This window comes from Triticum urartu, chromosome 5A (genome assembly GCF_056163025.1).
Source record: "Triticum urartu cultivar PI428250 chromosome 5A, HENAU_Tu73, whole genome shotgun sequence".
Lineage (NCBI taxonomy): Eukaryota > Viridiplantae > Streptophyta > Magnoliopsida > Poales > Poaceae > Triticum > Triticum urartu.
Window position 1 is genome coordinate 375,234,400 of NC_141877.1, and position 12,481 is coordinate 375,246,880.

Consider the following 12,481-nt stretch of genomic DNA (forward strand, 5'->3'; position numbering starts at 1 on the left):
CCCCATGTATATGCCCTCCCCGTATGGAATGTATGATAATTGCTCTCTCCAGTCCAGTCGCTATATATTGGATGCCAAAATCAAAGATTAATGCAAGATAATACGAAGGCAGCATCGCATTCTCTCGTCACTCAGAGCACGAAACTCCCAAGCGCTTGGCTTGGCGACTTGGACTGAAAAAAAAATGCTCTTTTGCCAAAAAAAATATATAAAAAGAACACCAAGGCACACACTCGAGTTGAATATAATGTCATCCATGTGAACTGAATGTGGTTCCAGGCCCTACTTCTTAACAACAACATGCAATGGAACTTTACCCGACTACAGCTTTGCAATGGGTTATCCATTCCAGTCCCGGTCCGACCAGCTTAGCAGCCAGCAAGTCTTTGCTTCTGGCTTCATCACCGTGCAGACAACCAAACTTCACACTTCGCGTAACAAGTCAAGTAGTAAACCATGTATACATACTGCTTGCTCAAGAGCAAGAAGATCAACAACCATCCTCAGGGGCTCAGGGGGCAGAGAGAGCAAGAAATAATGCAACATGTTCACCGGCGTGGACGACGAAGCACTCCACTAGGTAATGTACAGCTGATCCTTACGAGGCTAACTATCCAGTTAACACAAACCAAACCTCTATTAAACACTGAAAACCCATACAGAGGTTGACGAAACGACAGCTCTACAATACACCAAACTGTGCATGAGAAAACAGCTGCTCTCCCCTGCCATGTGCATCGGAAACAAGCCCATGAAGAAGGTCAGGACGATCATGGTACTTTGGGTAGTCGTCTGATCCGGTCCTCCTAGTTTCCGTATCTCCTGCCAGACTCCATGGTGTCGAGAATAGGACTCGTGTCTCTTAGGGCGATCCCGCCCTGACCTTCCCCTTCTTCGGTCTCCGTGGGTGGTCGCACACTGAAGGAGTTTGCAATGCCGCTGTTGCGCGCCTCGGCTAGCTGGAGGGTGTATGCGTGAGGCCACAGTCCTGCAATGCAAATTGCTACTGTTATCACTGAAAAACATGGAGGAACACAAAAATCGATAAGTAATAAAACAGGTAAAAGGAGGCACCATCTGCATCATAAGGGTATGGGAAAAATTGCAGGTAGCAAAATGAAGCCACTGTGAGACCTGCAAAGGGAACAGGGAACAACAGGAGAAGAAAATAATTATAGGCATTTTTAGAAAAAATATAGAAGGTCACCTATGTGAATTTACAGAACTACGAAAATGGCAAACCTAAAACAGCTCCTGCAACCACATCTTGCCAGTGATGCCAGTAGTCATCCACTCGAGAAACAGCAACAAGTGCAGCAGTAAGTAGAGGCAGAACAATAATACAAAGCTTTGCAATATGACCTTTACGGTCAAAAACTGCGATTTTCCCAGTCAAGTACCACGTAAGGAAGCCTAGGCCGGCAAAAGACCCTGGAATAGATTAACACAAGGTGAACGAGAACACAGTTATTAGATGATCAAACCATGACCTATTTGACAGAATTGTAACAGCACTGCCATAGATGCTAGATGTGCCTAATGAAAGACTGCGCCTTGACGTACCCGACCTCAGATATTGAATTGGCCTAAAAACTTTTTGCTTTTACTTAGAAATGCTTCTGACTGGACTTGTATTTCACCACAGGGCATGTTTCAACTACAACCTTGAGACAAGGCTAAGACTAGGCCAATTTTGTGGGGTCTCTAATCAAACACATGACTGATGTGCATTGTCTAATCAAACTAATCACACAGCTGCTCCTACACCAAGCAGCAACCAAGCATCTAAACTGGAAGGTGGCACGCCGCACTTTCATGCCTGCCACTTCCTGGTTCACTGCAAATCACACCAAAGTGGCCAGTGCACCAGGCTGTCTCGTGCCCAATTGTGGCCTAGCCACCTGTGGCCCAATTGTGGCCTAGCCACCTGTCCGAGCTCCCCTGATTCCATGACTGCCACTAAGCCAGCCACCACAAGCAGCCCAACCAACCACAAAACAACAGGTAGCCATCACGGACTGTGTCAAAAGGATTATCACAAGGGTGTAAAAAACAAGCTCAAGTATGTAATGGAGTTTTAAAGAAAGAATGCTCGGGCATAGCTGACCAACAAATGCTTGACACCAATATTACCAAAGGAAACATTAGGTATTACTTAAGTATTCATGTCATCACTTACATGATGAGTGTCCACTTGGGAAGCTTTTGTGACCTTCTTTGATGACACTCTTCTCTCCATGGCACAGAACACCAGTAGTGACATTATCATAAAGCTGAAAACAGGGTCATTCGATGAGTTTTGGTCAATTTAGACTCCATACATGATAAGAACAACTGAACAGTGGGCAGGTCAACAAAGATGGACTTGTGGCTGAAACAGGTGAAGTTCTCGGGTAGTAATCTTACATCCTTTCCATCTGGGAAACAGCGCCAGAAGAAATCAGGACGTGGTCGGCCAACTCCATCCTTAATTGCATCAGTAATCACCGCAGTTATGAGCACCGAATAAAGAATACCTAAATATGTGTTTCAAATTATTTCTTGTACATACATTATAAACATATTCATAAGCCCAAGAATATGTAAATACCCAGTATGCCATGGTGCAAATCATAGATATTCTTCTTCTTGAAGTAAATTCCACCAAAGATGACACATGGCAAGACAATTCCGATGAGCTGCAAATCAGGTGAGTTACAAAATTGGAACTATCTTTTGAATGGCACACAAAATGATGTAAGTAGTGAGAAAAAAGTCCAAAATTAGCAGCACAAGAACACACCGGAACAGCCCAAAAGGGCACAGTATTGCCCTTTAATGGATATCTCAAGTCAGTCATCATGTCCTTCCCAATGAAGCGGTGAAAAGGCTCAATTATATTCAACAGTCCATCTATGACAGCAAGGAGGAGAAGTATTATCCAGTCATACATGTGGAGTCTTGCCACTTTGGCTCCATGGGACTTTATAGTGTAACATCCTAACTGGATATCCGCCATTATGTCCTATAAATAACAAAGACAAAGGGAGCAAGACAAGAATTGGTGAGTAAAGTTGCAATAATTACAAGATAGACTGGATGTAATGCAGCTATGAATAATGAAATAGAAGATAAAAAATCAAAAAGAATTAATATCAAAAATAGGAGCACAAATACTTGCAGTTGTAGCATTACAAATGAAGACAGTGTTACTCTGCTTGACTGGCTTTTGTATATAATTATCTATCCCTTTATTTCATTAGTTTAATCATAGCAAATAGTGCTCCTACAATTCCAAATAAGTTGCGAGCTTGACTGGAAAATGATTATATTTATAGGCTATAGTTTCCAATTATCAAACATTAGCGTCTCATATAAAACTAGTAATACTGTAATACTATTTTACGCATAAACACGGTGATTAAGGAATGTCAAATCAAAAACATGACAGCCCAAAGAGCCCACTGTAGCGAGCATGAAAATCCTCGCCCAATCAAATTTGAAGTAATAAAATAATTATGAGAAAGCCATTATCAGCATAATTTATCACCTGGGCAAAATATGCAGGCTATAACTACAAACCACAGTAGATAAAAAGTTTGTTCTCATAGTAAACATCACAACCCAAAGGTTCTACCCTAGGAAGCATGAAGACCAAGTCAAGTTCCTAACATAGAACCACTTCAGAGGGCCAGTATAACCAATTCAACATGATATATCTAGGACTTAGTTATATCAATTTGGAGTGCTGGCTACAACTTGCAAAACATCACATTACACTGAGGCGTGCAGGGATACCATAATGAATATTTCCAGGAAAGTAGCATGTTCCAAAAAAATCAGTACAAGGTCGGTTAGTCTACTAACATTGATGATCACTAACAAACAATTAATATACAACTTATGGAATGTCAACAAAACCCTGAAACCTCTGAGATTTGGGTAACAATTCACAATAATCAGAAATGTAATTAAATACCAGGACATCTAATCTGTTGCTGCCAACTAAACAGTAAGGTTGCATCCCTCCCATTGTAATCATTTGTTAAGTCAACAAAACAAGAGTTGAATGTTGATAGGGGCTTGGGACATCCATCGACCTCCAATTAAGGTGATAATTAGAAAGTGCTAATCCTAGTCCAGGAATCTGGAGAGCTGACAACATAACAAGTCACCCGCAAAAAAAAAAGTCTGCGCAACTAATATGATTATTAAGTTCCAGGATAAGTGGGATGGTGGAAAACTGGCCCTCGCATCGCTCTCTCTTGAGCAACTCGAGGATGACCCAAACTCTAGCCCCAGCCTCTCGAGAGCAACTCGAAGGCTGGCCCGCGTGGCTCTTGATGACAGTGGCAGTGATGTTCCCTCCTGGTGCGCTCCTCTTGCAGGGCCAGAAACCAGGGCGGCGGCCCTGGAAGGCGGGCTGCACGGACTGCTCCCTGGTGACAGCAGTGTTGGCTGCTTTCCTTGTCCATGTGGGCAGTGGGTGGTCCTAACAAGGACGGCACAGTACGCCGATGAAAGCTAGGCCTTTGGGTGTTGCGTCCCTCTTGGGGGCTTCACCGCAGTTCTTCCATCCCCTTTCAGAGTCCCAAGTGACAACCCATGTCCATCTTGTCAGGCTCGGTGGCGGCGCAACGCAACATTACCCCTCCTGGCATGCCACCAGAGACCCCAATTCCCTTCTGGGTGTGGTGTGATGGCTTCTTCGGCAGGCATGGATGGTGACTTGGAGCATCTTCGGTTCGAGATGATGGTGGCTCCGTTGTGCTGTCTCTTCATGTGAATACGTCGGCAGTTGCCCCAGTCCCTTCTGCTTGCTCGCAGAGTCGCGCTCCTCCGTCCGGAGCAAGTTTGATAGAGCGTTGCATCGTGGTCCAGTGATTTTATCCAGGGGATGTCGGTTCGCTTGTGGTCGGCTCCTTTTGGTGCTTCCTGTTGTGCCTATGCAGCTCCTGTGCTTTTGCTCGGCGGCAAGCTAGCATCATCCAGCAGTGCACTCCTCGTAACGTTCCCAGGCTAGGGGCCTGGTGTTCATTCTGTGTTGTTTGCTCTGCTCGCTTTGTTTAGCATGGTCTTCTTTGATCTGCTTTGAAAGAGGGTTGCCTCAACACCCTGTATCCTTCGGCCGTGTTGCTTATAAAACAGGATGAAAGCCTATTCTCTAAAAATTATCATGTCCCACAGATAACAGATGAAACCAACATCAAGCAGTGATAGCGTTTGACATATAAATTTCACTCTTGATTCTTCTTAAACTCAGGAGACCAGAAATATTTTTTAAATCGCTAAGCTCAAATAAGTACCAGTACAAGTCTACAACTGTGTGAAAGAATATGCAAAACTTAAGATGCCATTCAGTTGATAGAAACTAAATGGCTTGGAATTCTTTTAGAGATGTCAGCAGCAACTTACTGGCCCATGTCTAAGTTACACATTATTTCTACTCATAATCCTGTCTTGGTGTATTTATTATTTCACACAATTATTCTCTTTATGTAACTGGTTCCTAAACAGTTGATAGTTCCCTATATGACTTCACATCACAAAAGAATAGAAAGGCCTGCATGATCTATAAAAATATGATAGGAAGGATGAACGCAAACTAGCAATGGAGAAAACAGGGATATTGTAATATAGACTAGAATTGAATCCTGGTATAGACAAGCTACTCTGATCATATTAAGGATTGCAGAAACAAGAAGGGCTTGGTAGGGCTAATATTGCAGTTCGAGTCTTCTAGGAATATAAATGTTTCTGATTTAGGTGCTCGAAATTACTCAACGTATTAAAATGCTTATCATATGGAAGAAGCAGAGCTTGAATATTCATATGCAATCACAGAGGTTTGGACATAACAAAAATGGTACAGCCAGCATCGGTGTTCTGCTATGAATGCAAATTTTTGCTTTATTTCTTCCATCACTTGAGAAAAGATCTAAGAATGCAAGTTTACTATGTAGTATTCATAAAACAGTGAAAGAAGACTGTAAATATAATTTGTAAAGATCTGACCGTCAGCATCACTATACATGAAAGACTGCAAAGATTGAAATATTAAACGGTCAAATAAACCGGAACAACATGGAAATCTTCCTTGTGACCAAACAACTAAACGAATTTAGGGTGAAAATCCAACTAGTTGAAGCTGACAAACCCAAGGAGTAAACAGAATCATGCATGAACAAAACAAACTGTTGACTATAAGCTCTTAATGATCCAGAAATCAACACACTGCATGTACCTCCGAAACTGAGAAAACACAGTGCCAATCGCTGAACAGAACTGTGGAAGCCTCAGTGTAACCAAAACTCCCAAGTCACAGAACAAATAATGTTTGGTCCTTGCTTTAGTCCTGAACAGGCCAGCTTCGAAGCTAATAGACAAAACTCGTTCGGCTGATTCGACCACTTGACCCTTGAAACACTGGAAACGGTTGGCTCGACGTCGAAATTTCCAAGCCAACTGGCAGTAAAGATTGAACGGGTACGGCCTAGAGCAGCTAGCTATCTATTGCTGGTACGTACTATATATCACTTTAAAGATCGTCCGTCGGTGGAGCGGTTGTTTGCCCACTGCCGCTTGACTCTAGCCTCTAGGGGGGCGGCCGTACCAATGTTTGGCACCAAACCCTGTTGACGCGGTTAGCAGGGCCCGATTCTGCGCCCTGCACAGTACGAACCTAACCAAAACCATGGAGTGGGTGGACTGGATTTCTGAAGCAGCAGCACACTCGCAGCGGGGATAATAAACAAGTACTAGAATTAAAGGAAAAGAAGGAGGGGATTCGGATGGATTGCCCCCGGGTGCAGCGAAGGAGATACGATGCTCCGGAACAAAAACAAAAAAAATCCGAACTCGAGGAACAATCAGGACAGCGTTCCTTACCGACGCGAGAAGGAACCGAGCGGAGTCGGATCTCCAGCGCTCCGCCCTGGAGGATGCCGGGGAGAAGACGGTGCTCCGCGCCGCCGGCGACGGTGGGGCGCGCCGGGTGGATTGCGGGGCTGGGAAAGAGGAGGAGACGAGGGTTGGTGAGGGGATTATTAGTGGTTGCTTTGTCCTCTTGTTTTTTGAGGAAAAGTCGAGAGGGCAATTTTGCTTTTCAAATGATTTTGAATCTACTCTACAGTGTGCTGTATATGAAACCGTCTGGTAGTGTTGTGGTGGGCGGCGGTGTGGGCCCAGACAAACGCTTGAGAGTTGAGGCCTGTCCAGATACCCGAGACGACAGCCTTTGTTGACTGCTGCTATGGGGCGCGTGCCGCCGTGCGAGAACGACCACAGCCAATGGTTTTACTACCCAATTTTGAATGAATTTTATCCTCTCTTGTTCTAGATTTGCCACAGCTGTGACGTCTAACGGAAATTTAGTATTTCAAAAATATGTATGTCAGGCATGAAAAAAGCTCATCATTCCTCAGCACGCTCTAGCAGTTCGCTATACACTCGAGCTTCTCCACGCGAATATGTCCAAACTATCCTAGATGATGTTGGACAAACTTGTCTCTAATCGATGATATCCCAACTCCATCGCAAAATAATAAAAAAATGATATCCCAACTCTATTTTGTACCTTTTTTTAGGAAGGCCTTTATGGCTCACTTTATTGCTCAAATCAGAGATACATCATCGATTAATAAAGACAAAGTAAAGCTAGAAAGTTTCTCAACCCACACATCTGGTGATCATCACAATCTTTAGCTAGAGAATGGGCGACTAAATTGGCCTTCTTTGGACAATGAACAAAGCTAACTTTAGTAAAAGAAATTGACTGAACAAGGATATCTTCGTATATGGGAGCAGCTGCCATTTCATAATCCCGTACTTCCTTGTCTCTTTTTATCTATTTAAAGTCAAACTACATAAAGTTTGGCCAAATTTATCTAAGAAAATAGCAACATTTATAATACAAAAGTTATATAGTATGAAAATTAATTTCATGCTGCATCTAAGATATTGATTTTATATTGTGAATGTTGACATTTTTTTCTTATGTAGTTGGTCAAACTTTATGAAAGTTTGACTTTGCACAAACTTTATATGCAGACTAAAAAGAAACAGAGGGAGTATATCATCATTTCTGACTCGGTCCTTTTTCGTGTGGCCACACATCCATCTTAATATGTGCATGTCCGCCACACTTATCTGTTGAACGTTTCACCTTTTAGTCGGCCAACACTCAGCGTCATACAACACTACGGGTCGAATCATCGTCATATATAACTTGTATTTACCTTTGATAGCACTTTCTTGTCACACAGAATGCCAGAAGCTTGGCGCCACCTCATCCATTCGAATTAGATTCGATGGTTCACATCTTCAACAATATCCCCATCCTTCTGAGCATTGACCCCAAACATCGAAAGGTGTCCTTTTGAAGCACCACATGTCCATCAAGGCTAAACTCCTCCTCCTCCTCGTGCCTAGTAGTACCGAACCACACCTCATGTACTCCATTTTAGTTCTACTAACTCTAAAACCATTTGATTCTAAGATTTATCTCCCTAGCTCTAACTTCCTATTGACTCTCGACCGGCTATCATCGACTAGCACCACATCATCTGCAAAGAGAATAAACCATGAGATATATCCTTGTACATCCCTTGTGTCCTCGTCCATCACCAAAGCAAAAGGATAAGGGCTCAAAGGTGACCCCTGGTGCAATCCTATTTTAATCGGGAAAGCATCAATGTTGCCATCATTTGTTCGAACACTTGTCACAACATTATCGTACATGTCCTTGATGAGGGTAATATGTAGGGAAACGTAGCATGCAATTTCAAAAAAAATCCTACGATCACGCAAGATGTATCTAGAAGATGCATAACAACGAGACGGGGAGAGTGTGTCCACGTACCCTCATAGACCGAAAGCGGAAGCGTTAGGTTAACGCGGTTGATGTAGTCGAACGTCTTCACGATCCAACCGATCCAAGTACCGAACGTACGACACCTCTGTGTTCAGCACACATTCAGCTCGATGACGTTCCTCGAGCTCTTGATCCAGTAGAGGGTCGAGGGTGAGTTCTGACAGCACGACGGCGTGGTGACGGTGATGGTGATGTGATCCGCGCAGAGCTTCACCTAAGCACTACGACGCTATGACCGGAGGAGTAAACTGTGAAGGGGGGCACCGCACACGGCTAAGAGAAATTTTGGTGTGTCTTGGGGGTGCCCCCCGCCCCGTATATAAAGGGGGGAGGAAGAGGTGGCCGGCCCAAAGGGGGCGCGCCAAGGGGGGAGTCCTACTTGGACTCCTAGTCCGAGTCCAAGTAAGATTCGTCCCCCTCCTTCCAATCAACGAAAAGGGAAAGGGGAAAGAAGGGAGAAGGAGAAGGAAAGAGGGGTGTCGCGCCCCCTCCCCTTGTCCAATTCGGATTGGGCAGGGGGGCACCACCTCCCGTGGCCTGCCTCCTCTCCTCCACTATGGCCCATTAGGCCCATTAACTTTCCCGGGGGGTTCCGGTAACCTCCCGGTACTCCGAAAAATCCCCGAACCTTCTCAAACCCACTTCAGTGTCCGTTTATAACCTTCTAATATATCAATCTTTACCTCTTGACCACTTCGAGACTCCTCGTCATGTCCGTGATCTCATCCAGGACTCCGAACAAACTTCGGTCAGCAAAACACATAACTCATAATACAAATCGTCATCAAACGTTAAGCGTGCGGACCCTACGGGTTCGAGAACTATGTAGACATGACCGAGACACATCTCCGGTCAATAACCAATAGCGGAACCTGGATACTCATATTGGTTCCTACATATTCTACGAAGATCTTTATCGGTCAAACCGCATAACAACATACGTCATTCCCTTTGTCATATGTATGTTACTTTCCCGAGATTCGATCGTCGGTATCCTCATGCCTAGTTCAATCTCGTTACTGGAAAGTCTCTTTACTCGTTCTGTAATGCATCATCCCGCAACTAACTCATTAGTCACATTGCTTGCAAGGCTTATTGTGATGTGCATTACCGAGAGGGCCCATAGATGCCTCTCCGATACTCTGAGTGACAAATCCTAATCTCGATCTATGCCAGCTCAACAAACACCTTCAGAGACACATGTAGAGCATCTTTATAATCACCCAATTACGTTGTGGCTTTTGATAGCACACAAGGTGTTCCTCCGGTATTCGGGAGTTGCATAATCTCATAGTCAGAGGAATATGTATAAGTCATGAAGAAAGCAATACCAATCAAACTAAACGATCATAGTGCTAAGCTAACGGATGGGTCTTCTCCATCACATCATTCTCTAATGATGTGATCTCGTTCATTAAATAACAACTCTTTTGTTCATGGTTAGGAAACTTAACCACATTTGATTAACGAGCTAGTCAAGTAGAGACATACTAGGGACACTCTATTTGTCTATGTATTCACATATGTACTAAGTTTCCGGTTAATACAATTCTAGCATGAATAATAAACATTTATCATGATATAAGGAAATATAAATAACAACTTTATTATTGCCTCTAGGGCATATTTCCTTCAGTCTCTCACTTGCACTAGAGTTAATGATCTAGTTCACATCGCCATGTGATTTAACACGAATAGTTCACATCACCATGTGACCAACACTCAAAGGGTTTACTAGAGTCAATAATCTAGTTCACATCGCCATGTGATTAACACCCAAAGAGTACTAAGGTGTGATCATGTTTTGCTTGTGAGAGAAGTTTAGTCAACTGGTCTGCCACATTCAGATCCATATGTATTTTACAAATTTCTATGTCTTCATTGCTCTGCATGGAGCTACTCTAGTTAATTGCTCCCACTTTTAATATGTATCCAGATTGGGACTCGGAGTCATCCAGATCAGTGCTAAAGCTTGCATCGACGCAACTCTTTATGATGAACTCTTTATCACCTTCATAGCTGAGAAATATTTCCTTAATCCTCTAAGGATAATTTTGACCGTTGTCCAGTGATCTATCCTGGATCATTATTGTACCCCCTTGCCAAACTCATGGCAAGGTACACAATAGGTCTGGTATATAGCATGGCATACTTTATAGAACCTATGGCTGAGGCATAGGGCCTCTATCTATCTTCTATCGTGGTCGGGTTTTGAGTCTTACTCAACTTCATACCTTACAACTCAGGCAAGAACTCCTTCTTTGACTTATCCATTTTGAACTCCTTCAAAATCTTATCAAGGTATATACTCATTGAAAGTCTTATCAAGTGTCTTGATCTATCTTTATAGATCTTGATGCCCAATATGTAAGTAGCTTCACCGAGGTCTTCCTTTGAAAAACTCCTTTCAGGCACTCCTTTATGCTTTCCAGAAAATTCTACATCATTTCCGATCAACAGTATGTCATTCACATATACCTATCAGAAAGGTTGTAGTGCTCCCACTCACTTTTTTTGTAAATACAGAGTCTGTATAAAACTATATGCTTTGATCAACTCATCAAAGCGTATATTCCAACTCCGAGATGCTTGCACCAGTCCATAGATGGATCGCTGGAGCTTGCACACTTTGTTAGCACCTTTAGGATTGAGAAAACCTTCTGGTTGCATCATATATAATTCTTATTTAATAAATCCATTAAGGAATACAGTTTTGACATCCATTTGCCAGATTTCATAAAATACGACAATTGTAACATGATTCGGATAGACTTTAAGCATCGATACGAGTGAGAAAATCTCATCATAGTCAACACCTTGAACTTGTCGAAAAACCTTTTGCGACAATTCGAGCTTTGTAGATAGTAACACTACTATCAGCATGTGTCTTCCTCTTGAAGATCTATTTATTCTCAATGGCTTACCGATCATCGGGCAAGTCAATCAAAGTCCATACTTTGTTCTCATACATGGATCCCATCTCAGATTTCATGGCCTCAAGCCATTTCGCGGAATCTGGGCTCATCATCGCTTCCTCATAGTTCGTAGGTTCGTCATGGTCTAGTAACATGACTTCCAGAACAGGATTACCATACCATTCTGGTGCGGACCGTACTCTGGTTGACCTACGAGGTTCGGTAGTAACTTGATCTGAAGTTTCATGATCATCATCATTAGCTTCCTCACTAATTGGTGTAGGAATCACTAGAACTGATTTCTGTGATGAACTACTTTCCAATTCGGGAGAAGGTACAATTACCTTATCAAGTTCTACTTTCCTCCCACTCACTTCTTTTGAGAGAAACTCCTTCTCTAAAAAGGATCCATTCTTAGCAACGAATATCTTGCCTTCGGATCTGTGATAGAAGGTGTACCCAACAATTTCTTTTGGGTATCCTATGAAGATGCACTTTTTCAATTTGGTTTCGAACTTATCAGGCTGAAGCTTTTTCACATAAGCATCACAGCCCCAAACTTTAAGAAACGACAGCTTAGGTTTCTTGCCAAACCATAGTTCATATGGTGTCGTCTCAACGGATTTCGATGGTGCCCTATTTAACGTGAATGCAGCCGTCTCTAAAGCATAACCGCAAAACGATAGCGGTAAATCGGTAAGAGACATCATAGATC

General features: G+C 43.0%; 1 protein-coding gene across 2 annotated transcripts; it reads right to left on the bottom strand.

Moving 5' to 3' along the window:
- Positions 1-435: 435 nt before the first annotated feature.
- On the bottom strand, positions 436-7,099 carry LOC125509074 (lipid phosphate phosphatase 2). 2 transcript variants are annotated; one of them, XM_048673951.2, is made up of 8 exons: positions 6,868-7,099; positions 2,783-3,004; positions 2,591-2,678; positions 2,407-2,516; positions 2,180-2,273; positions 1,243-1,431; positions 1,075-1,134; positions 436-988 (listed from the first exon to the last, which is right to left on the bottom strand). In XM_048673951.2, the coding sequence occupies exons 2-8, from the start codon at positions 2,996-2,998 to the stop codon at positions 807-809; spliced, it is 939 nt and encodes a 312-aa protein (XP_048529908.1). In that variant the 5' UTR covers positions 2,999-3,004; positions 6,868-7,099; the 3' UTR covers positions 436-806. The 2 variants fall into 2 exon arrangements, with proteins under 2 accessions (XP_048529908.1, XP_048529909.1); XM_048673952.2 differs by lacking the exon at positions 6,868-7,099 and adding an exon at positions 6,224-6,453.
- Between the last annotated feature and the right edge of the window lie 5,382 nt (positions 7,100-12,481).